Genomic DNA, 21,452 nt, shown 5'->3' with positions numbered 1-21,452 from the left:
GAGACTTTCAAGGGGAGCCCTTGTAGGGCAGAACGCCATCAAAGAAGCATCTAGAAGGCCGTACAGTACGTACATATTGGACGGACTACCGGATCGATTCGGTGGCATTCGGGACTCGCTTCGTTCGATCTGATAGGGATCAGCGATTCGGCTTTCGCTCGCCCAAAAACGGACCGAATGCAGCGAATCGCGTCAGTTTTTTTCTCGCTCACTCTATACTTGAGAGAACGAGAAAGAAGCTCACAACCTTGGCGGATCTTTGCTGAAAATATTGTGTGCGAAAGGGTTCTGCCATAGTATGTGCCGAATCTTTTTAGAAACATTCGAATCCGCAGTGCTCGTATTCGGTTTTTACTGAAGGCTGAAGGCGGGACTCGTATCACCAAGACAACGCACCGGCTCACACCTAGTCCACGCCTCACACCAATACAAACTGCTGCGTTTTTCCTCTGAGGTACTTATCGGACCACCCTCGAATATGTAGCCTCAACGAGGCCTGCCCAATGCTTCGAGGATTTCAAGATGTTCAAAGACATGCGGCGTTTTTTGACTTGTTGTGCTCAAATGTATGTGTATTTGTTGGTTTTTCGGTTTTTTGTTTGCTTTTTGTTCGTTTTATTAATTATAAATACATTTAATAAAAAAAAAAAAAACCTAAATAATGTAACGCTTAGATGTTTAAAAGAAAGAAAAAATATTTTGTATATACTCCGCAAGCGGTTGCTGAGGGCCCCAGCCACCTGCCAGAAAGAGGAGGGAGAGGAGATGCTGCTCGATGGCGATGGCGATGACGATTACGATAACGATTAACGACGACATAATGGCAGTATGTGATCGATGGCAGCGATATATTGGCTGCCCGCGCCGCTGCTGCCTTCTGTGGGCCTATGTTATGGCTAATGGCTGTGATTTGACTTCAGTTCCGTCCGCTCCCCCCGCTGGGGCTCCAGCTGCAGCTCCAGCTCCTAGCACTTGCGCTTGGGCGTCCGGCGCTTCACACCGCAATTCTCGACCTTTTTGCTGCCCTTGGCGATGGCCAGCAGCTTGACCAGCTTCTTGTGCGAGTCCCCCACTATCCAGCCGTGCTTCTGGTACGGCTCGCTCTCCTCAAAGTGCTTCCCCGCCGGCGGCTCTGGATGCTGTCGCTCCTGTTTCTGCTGCTCCCTCAGCACCGCTGCATCTTGCTCCCCATCGGCCTCGACGCGCCCGAACTCGTCGTCGCTGGAGCTGCTCCAGTAGTACAGTTGCTTCTCGCTCGCCGGTCGCTTCCGCCTCGCCGGCGACTGTTTATTCGCCTGGGACTTCCGCTTCGCCTTCAGATTCTTGTTACTGTTGCTGCTGTTGTTGTTGTTATTGTTGCTGCTGCTGTTGTTGTTGTTGTTGTTGTTGCTGTTGCTGTTGGTTGTGGCGGTGGCGGTGGAGGTGGAGGAGGAGCTGCTCCTGGCTGGCGGAGGCGGTAGAGGCGGCAGAGGAGGTGGTGGTGCTATACTGTTGCTGCTGCGGGACTTGGACCGCTGAGTGGTCGGCGTTGGCGTTGGCTTGGGCAAGGCCTGCGGCTGCTGCTGCGGCTCCCGCTGTAATGGCTCTTCCCCCAATGGGACGTCGAGGGTCTTGGTCTGCTGCCTGGAGCTGCGCGTCCTGGCCGGCGGCTCTGCTTTGGGCTCAACCGACTTGTCCCTGTCGTCCTCTATGCCGTTGCCGCGCCTCTTTCTCGAGCTGGCAGACTTTGTGGCCGCTGGAGTCTTAACCTTGGTGGGAGCTTTCGATTTTGATTTAGACTTCGTCTTCGGAGGCGGCTCTGGGGCAGGGGGAGGCCGAGGATTCGGCTTAGCTCGCTGCCGTGCCTTGGCTGTGGTCGCCGGCTTTGGATGCTCCAGCTCCGCTGGCGGCTTCTTCGCGGCGCTTTTCTTGCGCCTGGCGATCACGGAGGGCGTTGGGGTCTTCTTGGCCGCCACTGGTGCCCAAATCGGCTCTGGCTGGGCGTTTGCCTCGCTCGTTTTGCGCTTGCGGCGCTGCTCCTGCTGTTCCTTTTGCTCGATGAGGGCTATTATGTCCTTGGTGGACAGGAACTCCTCGTACTCGTCCGAGCTCCACGTCTCCACCAGCTTCTTGGCCCGGTTGGTGGCACAGCGGCGCTTCGACTTGCGCTGGCCCTCGTCGATCAGCTGCTCGATCTCCTCCGGGCTCATGCCCAGCTCCGACTGCAGCTTTGTGAGGTCCTTGCGGGGCTTCCGAGAGGCCGGGGCTGATGGCGAGGAGGCGGGGGCAGTGGTCGCGGCCGACACCTCTGGCGGCTTGCTGTTGCTACTCTTGGGGGGATTAGCTGGAGGACCTGTTTTGGCCTTTTTAGTCCTGCTGCGCGGCAGGGCACTTGGAGCGGGCATGGCTGCTGGCATGGTCGGCACTGCCGGCGCCGACATGGGCTCCTGCTGATGGTGAGGCTGGGTGTTTGGGTGCGAGTGCGAGTGCGGGTGGGGGTGGGGGTGGGCGTGCAGTTGGGGATGATCCCCATCCCGATCCCAGTTCTCCAGACCCACTGCGGACTCAACCTCTGGCACCTTGGCCGCCCCTCCACCTCGGAGCTCATCAAAGATCTGGTCCAGATTGGCCTGGTTCTTGGGCAACGCCTTGTTCTTGGCCAGCGCCGGCCCGGCCATCGGACTGGAGAGCTGCTGCAGCGGAGTCGCTGCTGCTGCTGCTGCCGCTGCCGCCTTGGTGCTGGCGTGCTTAAAGATGCGGCCCATGATCAGCGACTTGTTCTCGAACGTCTTGGCCGTGGCTCGGCTGGAGCTGCTGCTGCTGCTCCTGCTCCGACTGCGGGTGTTCTCCTGCGTCGAGGACGAGGACGTCGACGAGCTGGACGAGGACACAGCCCTTGCCCCAGCCCCCGGCGGCCCAGCCACCGCGACCCCAGCATCCGTCCTGACCCCACATCGGGCGTTTGGCTCCACCTCCTGCTCCTGCTCTGGCTCCGGCTCCACGTCGCCGTCGCAGCTCAGTGTCCCGAAGTCATAGTCGTCCCGGTCCGAGTAGCTGGCGGTGGAAACGCTGTTGTTGTCCTGCTCCTGGAGCAGGTTCACGCACGTCTTCGGCTTCTGGAACGTGATGCTGGCCTTTTCCTCCAGCCCGATATTCTTGAACGGCCGCTCTGGTATGATGATCCGACCGCAAGCTGGCGGCAGTGTCGCCGAGCTGGCCACGCCCGCCGCAGCCTTGATGATGGACGCGTGCATGATCGTTTTCGACGAAGTCGAGCTCTGCTGTTCCACCGGTCGCGTCGGCGTCGTCGTCGTCGTCGTGGTCCGAGTGTGGCCTGTGGGCGTTGGCGGTGGCTGTGAATGGGGCTGCTGCTGGTGTTGCTGGTGTTGCTGGTGCTGCTGGTGCTGCTGGTGGTGGTGCATATGGTGGTGGCTGGCCGACGGAGGCGTAGCCGCTGCTGTAACGGTGGGACCGGGCAGAACGCCTTGTGAAAGGTGCGGCATGAAGTCGCCGCCAGGCTTTTCGCTGCCGAGGGCGATGTCCGCCAGCTCCGTGAGCTTGCAGACGCCGCGCCCGGTCTTGACCAGCTCCACCATGTCCAGCTGCAGGTTGACGTTCTCGTAGCCCTTCATGGCTGCCTTCGTCTTGAACCGCGAGGTGGTCGCCGAGAACTGCGAGATGGCCGAGTAGCCGGGCGACATCCGATTGTGGTTCCTGCTGGGAGAGACGGATGAGGATGATTGAGAAAAATCTAGTGGCGAGGCAGCACCAAGCATGACTTACGTGGGAGTTGTTGTGGGCGTGACAGCGGGCGGATTCCGGAATAGCTGCTGGATGACCGGCTGATGGCAGACCACCGCCTCTAGCGCTGGAGGCGGCAGCGAGGGCGGCAGTGGCGACGGCGACGAAGGTGGCGGTGGAGATGGCGATGCCGACGGCGACGGTGAGGCTGGCGGCGATAGCGAGGAAGAGGGCGAGGCAGGCGGCGATAGCGAGGGCGATGCTGGAGGCGGTAGCGGTGCAGGTGGCGGAGGCTGTGGCGGAGGCGGCTGTTTCCGCCCGGCAGTAACGATCACCGACGTCGTGGCCGGAAGGGCGGCTGAGGGTGGTTGAGCGGGAGGACCCGCACCCGCGCCCGCACCCGCCGTGGTGGAGCTGGACAGGCGAGGCGTCTCGGCGCTCTTGAGGATGTTGCAGCACTCGTAGAAGAGCCGCTCGTCTGGGTTGAGATTGAGGCGGGCGGCGGAGGTTCCCGAGGGACTGTGCTGGTTGTCGTGCAGCCGCAGGCTGGCCTCGGTGATGACATGATGCACTTGCTCGTTCAACTGCTGCTGGTACTGCTGCTGCTCCTGCTGGTGCTCCACATGGGGGATGATCTGGGAGGGCGGCATTAGAACTGAGGCCCGAATCTGCTGCATCGGCGGTGGATCTTGCTGGTACTGATGTTGGTGAATTTGCATTTGGCCACGCCCCTGGTCCAGGTCCAGGTCCAGGTCCAGGGCCAGGTCCGGCTCCACCTCGAGGTGGCGTGGACTCGATGGCGCCGTCTGCGACTGAAGGTACTCCTGCTCGGACAGCTTCGAGACGTGGGCCAGGGTCATGTTGTGCTTGGACAGAGAGGTGGCCGTGAAGAAGCTCTTGCCGCAGAGGGAGCACGAGTACTTCTCCGCATCGACGAGGCTGCGTTGCGTGCGCTTCTTGGGCCGCGTGAGGAGGACGCTACGCCGCCTCCGGCGTCGCCGGCCACGCCCGCCGCGACCCAGGTCCTGCGAGTAGCTCGTGTAGACGCTCATCTCGTCGTCGAGGTCCATGTCCATGAGCTCCGTGTTGGTGTTCTCGTCGCAGATGGAGCCGAAGTTCGAGTGCTCGTCGTTCAGGTTGGGGGCACTGCGCACACTCATGGACGTCTGCGGTCGGTAGAACTTGTCCTGGTCGGGGTCCATGCGGCCGTCCTGCTCCCCCTGGTCGAACTCGTCGTGGGCGAACTCGAAGTCCTCGTTGGTGGTGGCCGACATGATCTTCTCGTTCACGTTCTTCGCGATCTCCGTGAGGTAGTTGTCCTCCTCCTCGACGCTGTCGCCCGCCGCCGGCACCGCCGTGGCCAGGGCCGAGGTTGTGGCCTGCACATGCTCCGGCTGCTCCTTGTGTATGTTCTTGTTCAGGCGAGGATCCCGGCTGAAGGTGGCCGCCGTGGCCGGAACTGTCCGCTCCTTCTCCTTCTGCAGCTCCAGCTCCAGCTCCGCCTCCCGCTTCTGGTACATCTGCTTCTTGGCGGCGCTGCTCAGGATGCTCGGCCGCAGTATGGAGGCGGCCGGCGGCACTGCCGGCAGGGCGGCCGCCTCTTTGGCCTCCTTCGCCTCCTTGGCCAGCAGCTGCTTCTCGATCCCGATCGAGAAGGACTCCAGGGTCGACTTGAGCATGCTGATGTTCTCGTTGGTCGCCTTTCCGCCCGCCCCCTTGCCCCGGCTGCGGTAGTAGCAGCTCTGTCGCCGTTTCGGCCTTCCCCTGACAGGAAGAGTCGGCGCCGGCGCCGTCGCCGGAGCTGGAGCCGCCTCTGCCGCCTCGCGCGCTGTCGAGTTCCGAGACGGCTTCGATGTGGATGCGGTGGACAGGGCGGGGGCCATGGCCGCGTTCCGCTTGGTGCTGGACATGAGCAGCATGCCCGTCAGCAGCAGGTCCTCGCTCTTCTCGTAGGCCAGGTTCTCCAGCTTCTTGAGGTTGTCTCGGCGGGCGTTGTCGATCTTAAAGCTCTCCAGCAGCTGGTCGGCCACAATGGCCGCCAGCTCGTTCTTCCTGCGACGTCGCTGCTTCTTTTTTGTGACCGGAGCCTGCTCCTCCTCCTCCTGCGGCTGCTCCTGCACCTGCACCTGCGCCTGCGCCGGCAGATCTTCTGTCGCCTCCAGAGTACTCGCCGCCGTGGCCGACTGATCCTGGACGCTGGGCAGCTCGGACTGCGCCAGGCTGTGGAAGCCCGAGGAGGTGTTGTTGTTCATGTTGCTGCTGTGCTCCTCCAGCAGCGAGCTGCAGTTTGTCTCGACCGTGGGCGTGGGCGTCACACTGCGCGGCGGCAGGGGCGGCAGTGCTGGGAGTGCCGGAGCAATGGAAATGACGGACACGGCCACAGAGGGCGCCGACAGTGGGACCATCTCCACGACAGGCAAAGGATCAACAGCAGACCGAGCGGGCAGCTCTGGCTCGGGCTCCACCTCCACCTCTGGCTCCAGCTCCAGCTGCAGCTCTCTCTCCAGCTCCGGCTCCGGCTCCGGCTCTGGCTCTGGCTCCGGCTCTGGCTCCGGCGTATGTTCCTTTATGCATTCAACAGGCGGAGGAGGTTCCACAAGCGTCACCGGTGCCTGGGACGTGGGTGCGGATACTTTCGAGTAAACTGCAGGCAGACGTCCGTCCGTCTTGGTCTCTCCATTGACTGGCGGCACGGACTGGACGCCCTGCAGCTGTGCTTCCACTGGTGGCTCTTCCGGGGCGAGCGAAGCGGAACGGCAGTCGATGGTCTTGGAGCGCATTGAACGCTTCTTTGGCGTCAGAAGAGTCTTCACTGATGCTGCCGTCTGGGGTGGAGCGGGAGAAGGAACAGCCGGAACAGTCGGAACGCCGGCTAAGCTGGCCAGACCCTTCTCCCCCATCGAGGTCGGGGCAAATATCATGCCAGCGGTGGTGGCTGTGACGGCGGCTGTGGCGGCAGCCGTGGCGACGATGTAGTTGCCCGGCCTGGTCGGATGAAGGACTTGTGGCGGCGCCTTTTCGCTCTCCTTGTCGTCGTCGTCGGGCAGACTGGCTTGGACCGCCAGTATGACCGAGTTGATGGCGTCGTCAATGTGATTGTTGACCACCTCGTCCATGCGCAGGCATCCCTTCGGCAGGCCCTTGCCGCCGTACTCCTTCTTGCCGCCCGACGCCTCAACCGAGCGTTTCTTTCCGCCCGTTGCTTTGGGCAGATGCACGGGGATGGTGGCAGCGCCAGCGAGGATCACATTGGATGGGGAAGCCCCAGTGCCAGTGCCAGTCCCCGTGGCAGTGCCAGTCCCCGTGGCAGTGGCAGTGCCAGGATTGCGCACTTGGGGTATCTTGAGCAGGTCCAGGTTCGAGTAGTAGTGCGAGGCCAGTGAAACCGGCCCGAGAGCTGCACTAGCCGCTGGCCCGAGAAGAGGAACTGGAACTGGAGCTGGAACGGGCCCTGGAAGAGCTTGCAGTGGGGGAGCAGCTGGTCCGGCAGGAGCTGTTACCAGGGGCAGCGGCAGAGGCATCGGCATCGGCAGAGGCATCGGAATCTGCATGGGCATCGGCATCGGCAGCGGCATGGGCATCGCCATCTCCTGGGGCACCCGCATTGGAGCCGCAACCGGCGCTGGTGAAGATTTCCTCGCCGACTTCTGGGACAAGTCGAGCGGCTTGTCCATGTCCATCTCCAGAGCCAGAACGTTGCGTGCCTCGAAGCCGCAAATAGTCTGACGCCGGGCGGGCATTCCACTCGAGCGATGGTGCAGTCCCGTGTGGCAGCCGTCGCCGCGTTCGGTGCTCGGCAGCATTGGCTTCTGGAGGCATCCGCGCTGGCTGGTCAGGTTCAGCGGCTGCGGCTCCACCACGTACATGATGGGATTGACGTTCGTATTCGGATTCGGATTTGGATTTGAATTTGCGTGTGGATGGAGCTGGGCAGGCGGCAGATACAACGGCAGTTTCGCCACCAGATTCATGTTGCCATGAACGGATCCCGACGGAGCACCCATCCCCTGCAGTCCCAGAGGCATGGGCCCAGTGGCATGGGGCACGGGCACGGGCACGGGCAAGGGCACCGGTGGGGTCAATGGCTGTGGCTGTGGTTGCTGTTCTGCTGGATACAGCTTGAGGGCAGCTACCGTCGGCGAGGGGGGCGTCGGGGGGACTGCCAATTGCTTGCTTGCTGCCTTGGTGGGGGTTCGCCGCGGAATGCCACCAAACGTGGGAACTGCAGGGGGCACGGCAGCCATGGGTACTGCAAGAACCACAGAGGGAGCAGGAATGGGAAGAGCAACAGGAACAGGAACAGGAACAGGAGCAGGAGCAGGAGCAGGTGCAGGAGCTGCAACAGCCACAACTGGCGCTAGTTCTGGCGGAGATACGGCAGCGGGAACTGGCACTGGCACTGGCTCTGCCGCAGCCAGAGGCTTCTCCTGCGGCTTCTCCAGCGGCTCGGCTTGCTCTGCCTCGTGCCTGGGCCCCAGTGTGGCATCCACTTTGATGATGCGCCGCGACATGGCCTTCCGCTTGGGCGTTTTGGCCTCCGGCAGCTCCTTCTCTGCAACAGCTTTTGGGGGCAGCGTCTTGCAGTCTTTCTCCTCCTCTTTCTCGGGCGCCGGCGGTGGCGGCGGCGCTGGCCTTGGCGGTGGCGGTGGCGGCAGCGGCACCTGCTCAGTCTTCATCTTTTCCTCGAGCTTCCCCGTGAGCATGGCGATGCAGTCGCTAATCCTCTTGCTGCGCTTCACCCCCACATTTGAGCTGGGCTGCCGGCTGCTGGCGGAGGAGAGTCGCGGCGCCACTGGCGAGGACTTGATGGCCGGAGCAGGCGTGGTCGGCGGCGTGGGCATCAGCTGCTTGCTGGGCGTGGGCGAGGCAGCCTCGCGAGCCTCGTGCCTTGTGCATGGCTCCAGATCCAGCTCAAGCTCCAACTCCTGGCCGGATGGAGTGGGCGGTGGAGGCACTTTATCGGGATTCGCAACTTGAAGGAGCGCCAGCGCTGGCTTGGCATCAACGAGAGGTCTTGAATTGGCAGTGAATGTGGCTGGGGGCTTTACCTCCGGCTGTGACTGTGACTGTGACCGTGGCTTCGGCTGTGACTCTGACTCAATGGCTGACAATGGAGTGGGGGATTTGGCTCCTCCTGCGGCCAATTTTGACTTTTGTTGCTGCTGCTTCTTCTGCAGTTGCTGTTGCTGTTGCTGTTGTTTCTGCTTGCGGCGGCATCGCTTCTGTTGCGATGCTGCCACGGCGGCAGCGGAGGCGGCGGCCACCACCGAGGACCGGGTGTTGCGTAGCAGATGCTGATTGTATATCTTCTTTGTGCTCCTCTGCTGCTTCGACATGGACTTGGACTTGGACTTGGACATGGACTTCGACTTGGACATGGACTTCGACTTGGACATGGACTTGGACTTGTTCTTCGACTTGCGCTTGGCCTTGTTGTCCACAGGGAAGATCTTCTTGCAGACGCGCTTGGGGGGCAAGTTCTCCAGCATTTTCCGTATGGACTCGGCTGCAAGAAGGGGGGGAGGATAAGAAAGCGGAAAGTTGAATCAATTTCGGGGACAGTGCTGCATGGAACTGCTAGAAACTTACCATCGCTGGGTCTCTGGCGGGGGGAGTTCTTCATCTTCGACGAATTGGAGCCGCTCTCCTCGCACTCGCCCTCGCCTTCCGCCTCGCCATCGCCATCGTCCTCGTTTTCGGCCTCCGCCTCTGCCTCTCCCTCGGCGTCGCCCTCCAGGGAGTCCTCGAGCTTTTCCTTCTTCCGGCTGGAAAACTGTTTGAGCGGCCTCTTGGAGCAGGGGCGACGCTTCTTGGTGCCGCAGTAGTAGCGGTATTTCCGCTTCTTGGCCAGCGACCAGATGTAGTCGCCGGAGCAGTCCAGCATGTGGCGGTAGAGATCCATAAGGCCGCTGCACTTTCGTCCGCACTTCGTGCAGCTCAGCGGAGCCGAAGAGGACGACGTGGCGGCCGTGCAAGTGGAGGTAGAATGCGAATGGGAATGGGAGTGAGAGGTGGAGTGGGAGTTTGAGTTGGAGTTGGAGGACGAGCTCGGCGAACAGGACGACGAGGAGGTCGTCCCTGTCCCGGAAGCGGGCGACGGCTGCTGGTGTTCCAGATTGGACATGGGCGTGGGCGTGGGCGTCGGCGTCGGTGTGGAAGCCTCGAACGATGATCTGGATGAGGTGGACGAGGAGGTGGTCTCCTCCTCGGGCTGCACGCGCTCCTCCTGCTTGTGCTGCGGCCAGCGAACGCAGTTGCTCTCCGCCGCGAACCGGCCCAGTGCCCGCTTGGGTATGAAGAGGTGGCGCAGCAGGTTCCCCGCCAGCAGCTCCCTGCCCACCACCTCGTAGTGCGTGGCATATATGTGCGAGTGACGGAACGTCTTGTGCTCCTCCAGCGATTTTCGCTGGTCGAACTTGGCCCCGCAGCAAATGCACAGATAGAGGCGCGGTCGCGCCCACTCTCCGCTCAGCACCAGCGAAGAAAATGTCATCTTTTTGTCCTGGTCCTGGTCCTGGTCCTGCTCCCGTTCTCGGTCCCGGTCCCGGTCCCGTTCTCGGTCCCTGATCATGATCCTTTCGGGGCTGGTCCCCTGCCGCGGCTGGAGCTGCAGCAGAGAGAGAAAACTCTCGTCGGCGAAATTCTGGGCCAGTAGATCCTCCTGGATCGTCCCCTGGACACATCCGTAGTCCGCCAGGTTGGGGTCCTCCTCGCTCTCGCACTTAATCACCGCCTGCTCGTTCTGCTCGAGGATGATGTGCGGCAGCAGACGGTGGTCCAGTATGAGATTGAGCTGCTCGAGCAGACGCTGCTGCTCCAGTTGCCTGTGATTACGGTCCCTATCCCTGTCCCCACACCCGTCCGCCCCCCCACCGCCATTGCAGCTGCGGGCGATGGCGAGAGAGACATCGTGCTTCTGGCGCATCGTGAGCTGCGTCCACATGTCCAGCTTCGAGAGATCGCGCAGGCCAAGGAACGTGGGCTGCTTCAGCTTCTTCACCAGCCGCCCGCCCTCGTTGATGATCGTAAACTTCTTTACATAGTCCCACTTCCACTTCCAGCTGTGCTTCGTGTGGGGCCGTCGCCGGAACTTTGCCGGCGGCAGCAGCTCCGCCGTCGAGCCGAACTGTTCCGATGTCAGCAGGGTCGGGTAGGCACTGGCGTGGCTCGTTTGACTAGAACCATGCAGCATAACCAGGTCGGATGTGAATGTGGCTGTGGCTGTGGATTGGGATGTGGATGTGGTCATGGAGCCAGAGCCACAGCCAGAGGCGCCACTTGATGCTGATGCTGATACTGACGCTATGGGGGAGGTGTGGAGCCGTCCATCGAGATAGTTCTGCAGATTCTGTTGGACATTCAGGATGACATCCTTGTAGAAGTTCTCATCAAACACATGCGAGTTGGCGCTGCCGCTGGAGCTGGAGCTGACCGCGACGCAGGCCGAGGAGCTGGGCTGCCGGAAGACAGCGTCTGGAGCTGCGTCCAGATGGGATTGCCCATGGCTATGGCCTTGACCCATGGGCTGAATGGCGGTCGCCGGCATGTGCTGCTGCTGCTGGTGCTGTCGCTGGGCTGCCGCCCGGCTGCTGCTCCTTGACTTGTGGGGCATGGCCAGGGGCGGCTGCTCGTCGTCACCTGCCCGCCGCTGCCGGTTCCGGTGACTGGGCAAGCGGTTCTGGGTGAGACCAAGGCGAAAGAGCACCGGCTCGTCGGCTCCCATCAGTCCGGGCTTTGGCGATGGCGGCTCCTCCAGGTGGTGGTGCTGTCGCCGGTGGCCGGTGAGCTGGTCGGCATCCTGAAAGCGCAGTCGGCACGGCTGGCAGCCAAAGTACTTGTCCGCATGCATCTGGATGAGGTGGAGGAACAGCTGATCCAGATGCTTGACGGGCAGACATATCTGTGGCAGCATCGAGTGCTTCCTGCTGCCGGAGCAGTGTTGGCAGCCGGGAAATCCTCCGGTTGGATGCGAGCTTCCGGAGCTGCTGGTGGAGCGACCGCTGCAGCGCCTCTCCTGCCGCTCCGTGTGGAACTTGTCCACATGCTTGCCCTGCAGCTTGCCAGAGGCGAACTTTCTATCACAGTACAAACACAAGACTTTCTTTTGGCCGGACCCCGGGCCAGAATCAAGGTCAAGGTCTCTTTCCCGCGGCCGGTCCTCTATGAGAATCTTGAGCTTCTCCACCAGTCGGGGCAGACGCTCCAGGGGTAATCTGCAGATCAGTGATGGCTGTTGCTGAGCACTTGACCCCTGTCCCTCTCTCTGTTCCTGTTCCTGTTCCTCTTCCAGTGTCAGTGGGAGTTGGTGTGGGTGTGGGTGTGGGTGTGGGAGTGGCAGTGGCTGTTGCTGCTCCTCATCGTCGTCGTCTTGTTCGTGCCTCAGCTGCCGTTTCTTCCGTCCGGATGGACCAGCTGGCGACGGTCTGATCGCCGCTATTGGTCCAATTGGATTCTTGCCATTGACCTGCTCCTCGGACAGCTTGAAGCCCCGGCGCAGGCCGAAGCGCGACATAGTCTTCATGGGGAAGCCACTTGATTAACCGTTTCGTTGCACAAATTTATATTTATATTTCTGGAAAAGGAGCAAATGCAATTTTTGATAATTTTTTTTAGTTCTTATTTTTTTTGTTGACAAATAAACCGCAATTATGAGAAGAAGCAGAGACAGAGGCAAAATGTGGAAAAACAAAAACTACACACGCACACACACACATGCACACGTGCATATACACGCACATATATTCCACTCAGAAACAACTCTAAAAGAGTGCTTGAGCAGCACACAGTCATGGGTGAAATATGAACCTACACACACACACACACATATATATATATCCAAATATGTCCAATAAATATTTGATTATGTTTTATTTTGTTGTGTTTACCCGTTCACGTTAATGATTTAGAAACGACTGCATGTGCCGCCTTCTGTTTCAATTTGTTTGTTTCGATTGGGGCTCGTTTGATTCCGTTTTATTTGTCCATGCCCCTGTGGTATTGCACTTTAATTCTTCGTTTCCCTCCGTGTGGCGGCCAGCCCACTTGGACCGGATATTGTATTTTAGTATTTTCTCAAATAAAGAATCGCACAGCATTGCATTTGTTTTATTTATTATGTACTTATTATTTTTTTCCACCCTAACAACTGCGTTAGGAGGTATCTAACGTTCAGCCCAAATCGATGCGTGCGTAGAGCAAAGGAACGGACAGGGGCAGGGGAAGCAGACGACGACGGCGGCGATGGCGATGGCAGCAGGACGACGATACTGTCACTGAGGAGTGTGGCAGTGGTGAACAAGAACGATTTTTCTCTCTTGCACAAGAAGCAGCGGCGGCTGCAGGTAGCATTTTTATCCATTTATTATTATTTAACGCTATCCCATTAATGGGTGCGTGCACTTGTTATCCACTAATTTGATTTTAACTATTTAACTCATATTTATATATTGTTCACGCACACATATCAGATTTTGTATACTGTCGAGTTAAATGTGTTTTTCTTATGAGAAGAGTGGGGCTCCGAAATCGCGTCAAAATGGTCGGGTTAGCAGTGTGTCCACACTTTCCCATATCCAGATTCAGCTGAAATCATCGAGATATCGATACTCTTCAAATATAAAACGCAGCTTCTTGCAACTGGATAATGCTGTAGATTAAATGGCTGTCGAATAAAGTTTTTTAAAAATTCATCATTCATTTACTAATTGATTCTGTAGATGCATAGATGGTTTTGTTGTTAGACTATCGATAGTTAATTACTATTCAATAGTTTGTTGATCTACTGTGATGATGACTATCGATAGCCTCGGTGTTGCCATAAAGTTGAACTCTTGGGCTTGTTTTTGACGAGTCATTTTCTCGTCTCGGGCCGAATTTGTTAATAAAAAATAGCTACGAACTGAACAGATATGCCATACAACATGGACATACTCATGCCTGAGAAGGTAAATATACGTTCTAAATAAATAAGTTCATAACATAACAAACACTTTTTATATGTATTAACCAGGACGAACTCTGCGATTCAAAGCCGAAAGATGCGCACAGCTCTTTGGATGAATTGGACATTGATGATTTGTATGTGCGTTATAAGGTAAATACGCATGCAATTACTTCCGTTCTCACAGATCAGTGACAACCGAACCCAACGCTGTTTCAGAAACTTCAAAAAACCTTGGAGTTCATAGAGGTGCAAGAGGAGTACATCAAGGATGAACAACGTAATCTTAAGAAGGAATATCTACATGCCCAGGAGGAGGTGAAGCGCATACAGTCGGTGCCGCTTGTGATTGGACAATTCCTGGAAGCTGTCGACCAGAACACGGGAATTGTTGGCTCCACAACAGGCTCCAATTACTATGTCCGCATCCTGTCCACCATCGACCGTGAGTTGCTAAAACCATCGGCATCCGTGGCTCTGCACAAGCACAGCAATGCCTTGGTGGATGTGCTGCCACCCGAGGCGGACAGTTCTATATCAATGCTGCAGCCCGACGAGAAACCAGACGTCAGCTATGCCGACATTGGCGGCATGGATATGCAGAAGCAGGAGATTCGCGAGGCAGTCGAGCTACCTCTAACCCACTTCGAACTCTACAAACAGATCGGCATTGATCCCCCACGCGGTGTCCTCATGTACGGCCCGCCTGGTTGCGGCAAAACTATGCTGGCCAAGGCTGTGGCTCACCACACAACCGCCTCCTTTATCCGTGTGGTCGGATCTGAGTTCGTGCAGAAGTACCTCGGCGAGGGTCCTCGCATGGTGCGCGATGTCTTCCGTCTGGCCAAGGAGAACGCTCCAGCCATTATATTCATTGACGAGATCGACGCGATTGCAACCAAACGTTTCGATGCCCAGACCGGTGCCGATCGCGAGGTCCAGCGCATCTTGCTTGAGCTGCTCAACCAGATGGATGGCTTCGACCAGACCACCAATGTGAAAGTGATCATGGCCACCAATCGCGCCGACACGCTGGATCCAGCTCTGCTGCGACCTGGTCGTCTTGATCGCAAGATCGAATTTCCGCTCCCTGATCGCCGCCAGAAGCGTTTGGTCTTCTCCACGATCACGTCCAAAATGAACCTCAGCGAGGATGTCGATCTGGAGGAGTTCGTGGCGCGTCCGGACAAGATATCCGGCGCCGACATAAATGCCATCTGCCAGGAGGCGGGCATGCACGCGGTGCGTGAAAATCGTTACATCGTTCTCGCCAAAGACTTCGAGAAGGGCTACAAGAACAACATCAAGAAGGACGAACAGGAGCACGAGTTCTACAAATAGATTTAAGTTAATAGGCCCCCAATATCTTCCCTTACCCTTCATACCAACCCTGTCCCTAAAGTTGTATCAGTAATAAAATAAACAGCATTTCGCTTCAATTTTTCAGCCTTCTGTAGTCTCGTATCTGGGGGCCAGACCATTCCCGGAAAAAGTCCGACATATTTTCACAACAGACAAAGGGAAAGGGAATTTTATTTTAATTGTTCAAACAAATGGGAAATGGAATAAGATAAACAATAATCAAGCAGAGCAGAGCTATATGTAAAGTAGGTTAGCATCTAGGCAGCGCAGATCTGTCTAGATTGCTTCACATGGATATGGATGCGATGCGGCTTCATTCGTTCATTCATTACTTCATAAGCGAGTTGACGACGGCATTCACATTGATGGCTTTGAGGTCCGCATAAGTCTGGCCCGTGCCCACAAAGACGATGGGCTGGCCAGTAATGTAGGTCATGGAGATGGCGGCGCCCACTTTGTCGTCGATGGTGTCGAATTTGGTGAGGACAATGCCGTCGATGATGTGTGGATTTTCGTTGGAGGAGTAGTCGGCGAGGGACTGGTTGAACTTGACCAGCTGATCGACAGCTTCGTTACCGACGAGAGCCTCGCCCACGAAGAGCACCAGATCGGGATTGTTCACCTTGATCAGCTTGGAGAGGGAGCGCATGAGTGGCTCGTTGTCCTGCATGCGGCCAGCGGTGTCCACCAAGACAACGTCCACCTTTGTCTCGTGCGCAAACTTGATCGCCTCCATAGCAATGCCGGCGGCGTCCTTGCCGTAGCCCTTCTCGTAGAGCTGGACCATGGTGCGGTTGTTGTGGTTGGCCGGCGGATGCAGGGCATTCAGATGGCGTGTGTGGGTGCGCAGTTGCTCGACGGCTCCGGCGCGGAAGGTGTCGCAGGCCGCAATCAGCACGTTAAAGTCGTTCTCGATCAGCCAGAAGCAGATCTTGGCTAGATTCGTCGACTTGCCCACACCGTTCACCCCGCAGAAGATGATCGTGTACGGTTTGCCGCTGCGCTTGGACTCCAGGGCATCGCGTATGATGTCGATGCGCCGCTTGGGCGACAGAATGCGGACCAGCGACTGAGTCAGTGCCTCCTTCACCAAGCTGGCAACGCTGTCGAAGGTTCCCACCTGCTTGCCCTCGAGGCTGGTGGCCACCGAGTCGCACAGCTTGACCGCTATCTCCGAGGCAACATTTTTCGATATCAAATGATCGCGCATCTTCTCCAGCGCCGGTTGCAGGTCGGCCATCGACATGATCTTGCCCCCAACAATTCCCCTAAAATAGGACACCAAACCGCCTCCGCGCTTGTTCTTCTTCAGTGCAGGTGATTGGCTGCTCACATTGTCTTCCTCGCTAGACGCCTCCCCACTGTCCACATCATCCTCGCTCTCCACATCCAGGTCAGGGATGACGCCCTGCATGGTGCCCACCAGCTGCCCAAATAAAGATCATGATTAGTTATAGTTATACATTTTTTGATTATGGATTACACAAACGTGAATGAGTCGCACACCCCCAACAATCGTCCCTTTTGCGAGAGTCTCGCTCAAAAAAGTCTCACTAAAGATATCCCATGCAAGATTTAACCGAACAAAACTCTCGCAATCGAAACAAATGAGATAGAAATACTCGTACTCATATGTTTGTTGCAGGAAATGTTTCGGTTACGAAAGTCGCAAGAGATACTGGCAGCAAGCGTTGTGCGAGACAATTTTTCTCGCTTGCAATAGACAAATGTATCGCTTGTACACAAGCGAATGGTATGCATATCCGTGTAGCAGCCTCCCAGCAATCTAGGTCGGCACCCATTTCACTACCCATTCGATGGGTACCCATATCACTAGTTCGCGGTAAACGATGTGTTGTCCCCATGGCCCCCATGTCCTAGGTTATTGTAATAACCGAGTCGATATAGCCAAGATCTCATAGATCACACTGAAACACGTGTGTCTCGAATTGTTGCCACGTTGTGGCGTTGTATGTTGTTGTTAAAACTTTAAAGATCATAAAGAATCCAAGGATCTAAATAATAATATTTGCTCTCGTTGCGATTGATCGGACGACAAGTTGTGTCCCCTTGCCCCGCAAAACTCTCCATCTCTTTCTTTTTCTTATCCTCCACCGATCGTAGTGTTTGCTCACCTCGTTGCTGATACTCTGGTACTGAACATCCTCGGGGGAATCCTTGGAGCGATCGAGAAGGACGGCATCTTTCGAGTTGCCGCCAAGGTCCCATACTCTGGGCTTCTTTCCGGTTTTCTCTGAGGCACCCTGCTTGGCAGCAGACTTGGTATCGGCCGCCTTCTTGGTGGGCGTAAGCTTCTCGCGCAACTTTCGACGGTTTTCCTGTATAATGTCCTGTTTTGTGAGTGGCGGTGATGAGGGCTGCGATTTGGGCTGCGTCGGACTCTCCTGTATATTGACACGTTTCTCGACGGGCTTTTTGTCATCCTGAATCATGGATGCGACGGTTTTCTTCGATTTCTGCGACTCATTGTAAGAGCGCATGGCCTTGGGGGCCTTGACCTGTTTCGAGGATGCTTCTTCGGCCGCAGAGAGCACGCTGCGGAATTCGCCATCGAAATCGTATTCACTGCCTAGGCGCTCCAGGGCCGGTATACTGCCGAACTTTTCCTTAAAGGCGAACTGCATGTCGGCCAGAAAGGCGTCCAAGTAATTGAGCTTAATAACCTTCTGGAAGACAGCCGCGTACACCAGATCCAGCTCATTGTCCAGCTTAAACTGCACCGCCAGGTGGTCCTCCTCAAAGTATTTGGACTCTGTATTCCGGTCCTGCCAACGAACAACATCAATCATCAATATGCATGAGCACAGCAGCTACAACAAAAACAGTGCTTACCTCCAATATCACGCCACGTATTAGGCTGTTTATGCATGACGAGAAGTTGATTCCAGAGGTTTGCGAGTTCCAAAGTACCACGCCGCCTTTCGTGAATATCACTACAAAATCTAACATTTTAGCTACCAAATCCTGCTATACAATCATACGAAACTTCTTCGTTCGAGCATTCCACGTCACTTGCCCTACTGCTCGGATGTGCATCGGGTGGCAACGTCAAAATGTTTGTTTATGTTTTTATATTCAGTCTGGCAGCGCCGGTACAGGGTATATCAGAAATGTTTCCACGTTCTAGGTTCAGTTTTCTTATCGACCATTCATTAACTGATAGCATGATACACAACGATAAATTATTCTGCCATCATTCGCTATATTAGAGCCATTCCACGTTACAGGGTAAAAAGAAAGACGCGACGAATCATAGAATTAGTGGAAAATGTGTCTCGCATTTATTAATGAAAGGGCACGCTTTGGGTGAAAAAATTTCACCCATTTCTTTTTACAATTGGTTCTTATTGCTAACGCGATCGATCATTCCTTTAAATATAGAAACATGAATGAAATTTTAAACCCTTTCAATACGCTTTCGCATATATGAAAAGGGGAAATCAGAAAAGACATTCGCTGAATGCACATAAGTTTTTGTATATATCGAAAAAAAATCTATTTGATGTATGCTGATTTTGATGATTGTTATTGTTCTGGCCCCTCGCAATCTGCTCCATTTACGATCCCACAATAATGTTGTTGATGGGGATGTGTATCAGCTTGACGAAAAAGCCAATGAAGCCCATGATGCAGAAGCCAATTGCGGTGGCGATGGCGATCTTCTGGAACTCCTTGCGGTCGGGCTTGGTGCAGCGTTTCACGAGACGGATCGAGTCCTTGGCGAAAGCGCGCCCTGGCTCAGCGAACTTAACAACTTTGTCCATGTCTTTTTAAATTTTATAGAAACTGAAACTGAAACGAGGGTAAATTCAAAATTAATGAAATTCTTACACTTTCACACGAATCAAAATACGAAGTCGGCGTCGGCGTCGACGCCAACAACAGTGACGTTGGCGACGTGGCAGATGACGACAACATCTCAGGTGAAATCTTGTTGCTGTTTCTGCTTGGACCTTCCAATTGAGTTGGAATCGGATGCAAAGGTCCTTAGACTAAAGAGTTCAATTCAAAATGCTCACTAATATTATGATTTAAACTTAATTTCTTTAAATTATCTGTAAAGAGTGTTTGTAGACATGTAAGAAAGGTGAGAATGCTCAGCTCGAAAACATAACAAAAAAAGGTAGGTGCTTGAGGCCATATCGATTTAGCGGCGTAAGAATTCTCTTTTGTTTGAAGAAGTTTCTCCATTAAATGTATGCTTTAATTAAAAAAACTGAAAATCAAGAAGCACGCACCTGCAAACTGCTTGAAATTTTTCACTGGAATGAATGGTTTCGTTTCGTGTTGTCGTGTCGGCCTACAATCGTGCCAGTTCCACGTCAAAACGTCAAACACCAGAGTTGCTTTGGTACATAGAGCTGCCACTTATTGCAGATGCAGCGGCTATGACTGACATATCACCGATAGTTCATGTTCGTTCCAGAATTTCGCTACCACTTACTATTGGCGTCACTTGAAACAGAGTACCTTACTTAACTAGTTATTTAGATTTGAATTTGGGTTTTTTTCTTTTGAACTTCATGTATTATAACTTACAAATCTAAAGATGACATTGGCAGTCGATAGTATCGATAGGTGGACTCTGACCCAACACACAGAAATCGTTTTCTTGTTTTTCTTTAAGGCATCAAGCTACTAGCGTTTTCATTCAATCGAGAGTTGTAAGTAACCAATTTCCAGTTTTCCAGTTTCCTAACGTTAAATGATATGTTTTTTCCAAGATGCGTGCATACATACATATAATTAGTATACATTTTTACATGCATATTTATATCATTTTATCTAAACATGCAAATTGAAAAAAGAAACTGAAATGAGTGCGCAGCCGAGTCCCTGCATGAATCCTCAACAACAGCAAAGTGAACAAGAGAAGGTAATTAAACATTAAACATTAAAGCGAAGTAATTTCAACGGATACAAATGAATTTTTACCACGGTTTACTTTATTTAGGTGTACCAATGGATCAACGAATTGGCGCATCCGGACACGCGCGAGACCGCTCTCCTGGAGCTGAGCAAAAAGCGTGAAACCGACCTGGCTCCCATGTTGTGGAACAGTTTTGGAACCGCGTGTGCTCTGCTTCAGGAGATTGTTAACATATATCCGTCTATAACTCCGCCCACGCTGACAGCACATCAGTCAAACCGGGTTTGTAATGCCCTGGCCCTGCTGCAGTGCGTCGCCTCCCATCCGGAGACACGCACAGCCTTCCTCCAGGCGCAGATTCCCCTATACTTGTACCCCTTTCTGTCGACCACTTCGAAAACCAGACCATTTGAATATTTGCGTCTGACCAGCTTGGGAGTCATTGGTGCCTTGGTTAAGGTTGGTCCCTTCCCCACCCATTCGCTATAATGCATAACTAAGTCTTCCTATCTTTCAAGACCGATGAGCAGGAAGTTATCACGTTCTTGCTGACCACGGAAATCGTTCCACTTTGCTTGAGCATTATGGACAGCGGCTCGGAGCTAAGCAAGACTGTGGCCACATTCATCATTCAAAAGATCCTGCTTGACGAGTCGGGCCTGTCGTACATCTGTCAGACCTATGAACGCTTCTCGCATGTGGCCATCACCCTGGTAAGTATCCATTCCATCGATCGATGCAAACATGCTCAAGCCGTACCTTATACCATATACCACTACAGGGAAAAATGGTGATCCAGTTGGCAAAAGAGCCGTGTGCCCGTCTGTTGAAGCACGTGGTGCGTTGCTACCTACGTCTCTCGGACAACACCCGGTATGTATTAAGGCACTATATGAAATGCAACAAATCTCTGACTATTTTTGTACAGCGCTCGCAAAGCTCTCGGACAGTGCTTGCCGGATCAGCTGCGCGATGGCACTTTCGCGCTGTGCCTGCAGGACGATAAGTCCACGAAGCAGTGGCTTCAAATGCTACTCAAGAACTTGGAGCTGGGAAACACACCACAGCAAATCGGCATGTCCCCATTGGGCTCCTAGATCATAGACATGCCGAATCTCAAATGTCCCAAGTATTTAATAGGCTTCTTGCCGGCCTGCCTGCTGCCTCCCCACTATGCTTCTTTCAAATCGCTTATAATAAATTCATTTCATCTACTAGTTATCAGAAGTACTTGGCCAGAACGCCTGGATTATAAGTTTCCACGAGGTTGCCTGAGCCTAGCCGCCTAGCGTAAGCAAAAATGTAATATACAGATGTATGTAATTATGAATACAAGCAAAGTAATGTTAATAAGTTAAGCAAATTTCTCTGCTACTAGAATACAATTTAGAATGTACATAAATATTATATAAATAAAGACACATACAGCGAAGCTAGTGCTCTATCGCTCTCACGCATACACTGGCAATGACTCCTGCTCATGCTTCTAGTATATGCACCTAATGCCATCCTGCTCTGATTGGCGTGCTCGGATGGGCG

The 21,452-nt window shown here is 54.8% G+C and overlaps 5 protein-coding genes across 6 annotated transcripts; 2 read left to right on the top strand and 3 right to left on the bottom strand.

Annotated features, from left to right (window-relative positions):
* Nucleotides 1-361: 361 nt before the first annotated feature.
* On the bottom strand, nt 362-13,118 carry LOC6602878. The gene is made up of 5 exons (XM_026993853.1): nt 12,606-13,118; nt 9,310-12,292; nt 6,225-9,226; nt 3,763-6,125; nt 362-3,693 (listed from the first exon to the last, which is right to left on the bottom strand). The coding sequence occupies exons 2-5, from the start codon at nt 12,239-12,241 to the stop codon at nt 966-968; spliced, it is 11,025 nt and encodes a 3,674-aa protein (XP_026849654.1). The 5' UTR covers nt 12,242-12,292; nt 12,606-13,118; the 3' UTR covers nt 362-965.
* Nucleotides 13,119-13,579: 461 nt separating this feature from the next.
* On the top strand, nt 13,580-15,099 carry LOC6602891 (26S proteasome regulatory subunit 6B). The gene is made up of 3 exons (XM_002027878.2): nt 13,580-13,664; nt 13,730-13,813; nt 13,880-15,099. Exons 1-3 carry the CDS (start codon nt 13,629-13,631, stop codon nt 14,999-15,001), a joined length of 1,242 nt encoding a protein of 413 aa, XP_002027914.1. The 5' UTR covers nt 13,580-13,628; the 3' UTR covers nt 15,002-15,099.
* A 63-nt stretch (nt 15,100-15,162) lies between these two features.
* LOC6602892 (signal recognition particle receptor subunit alpha homolog) lies at nt 15,163-18,052 on the bottom strand. The gene is made up of 3 exons (XM_026993848.1): nt 17,876-18,052; nt 17,158-17,808; nt 15,163-16,448 (listed from the first exon to the last, which is right to left on the bottom strand). Exons 1-3 carry the CDS (start codon nt 17,990-17,992, stop codon nt 15,351-15,353), a joined length of 1,866 nt encoding a protein of 621 aa, XP_026849649.1. The 5' UTR covers nt 17,993-18,052; the 3' UTR covers nt 15,163-15,350.
* A 443-nt stretch (nt 18,053-18,495) lies between these two features.
* On the bottom strand, nt 18,496-18,835 carry LOC6602893 (protein transport protein Sec61 gamma-2 subunit). Its single transcript, XM_002027880.2, has one exon. The coding sequence runs from the start codon at nt 18,805-18,807 to the stop codon at nt 18,601-18,603; it is 207 nt and encodes a 68-aa protein (XP_002027916.1). The 5' UTR covers nt 18,808-18,835; the 3' UTR covers nt 18,496-18,600.
* An 832-nt stretch (nt 18,836-19,667) lies between these two features.
* Nucleotides 19,668-21,345, top strand: LOC6602894 (CCR4-NOT transcription complex subunit 9). Of its 2 annotated transcripts, none has more exons than XM_026993863.1 (6): nt 19,668-19,707; nt 19,852-19,919; nt 19,998-20,372; nt 20,432-20,626; nt 20,695-20,786; nt 20,842-21,345. In XM_026993863.1, exons 2-6 carry the CDS (start codon nt 19,860-19,862, stop codon nt 21,008-21,010), a joined length of 891 nt encoding a protein of 296 aa, XP_026849664.1. In that variant the 5' UTR covers nt 19,668-19,707; nt 19,852-19,859; the 3' UTR covers nt 21,011-21,345. The 2 variants fall into 2 exon arrangements, with proteins under 2 accessions (XP_026849664.1, XP_002027917.1); XM_002027881.2 differs by lacking the exon at nt 19,668-19,707 and having other exon boundaries at nt 19,820-19,919; nt 20,842-21,042; nt 21,132-21,345.
* Nucleotides 21,346-21,452: the final 107 nt, after the last annotated feature.

Source organism: Drosophila persimilis, unplaced genomic scaffold, assembly GCF_003286085.1.
Source record: "Drosophila persimilis strain 14011-0111.01,24,50 unplaced genomic scaffold, DperRS2 tig00000910-arrow-arrow-pilon, whole genome shotgun sequence".
Classification (NCBI taxonomy): domain Eukaryota; kingdom Metazoa; phylum Arthropoda; class Insecta; order Diptera; family Drosophilidae; genus Drosophila; species Drosophila persimilis.
Note: the sequence above shows the minus strand (reverse complement) of the source record. Positions and strands in the feature narration are given on the sequence as shown.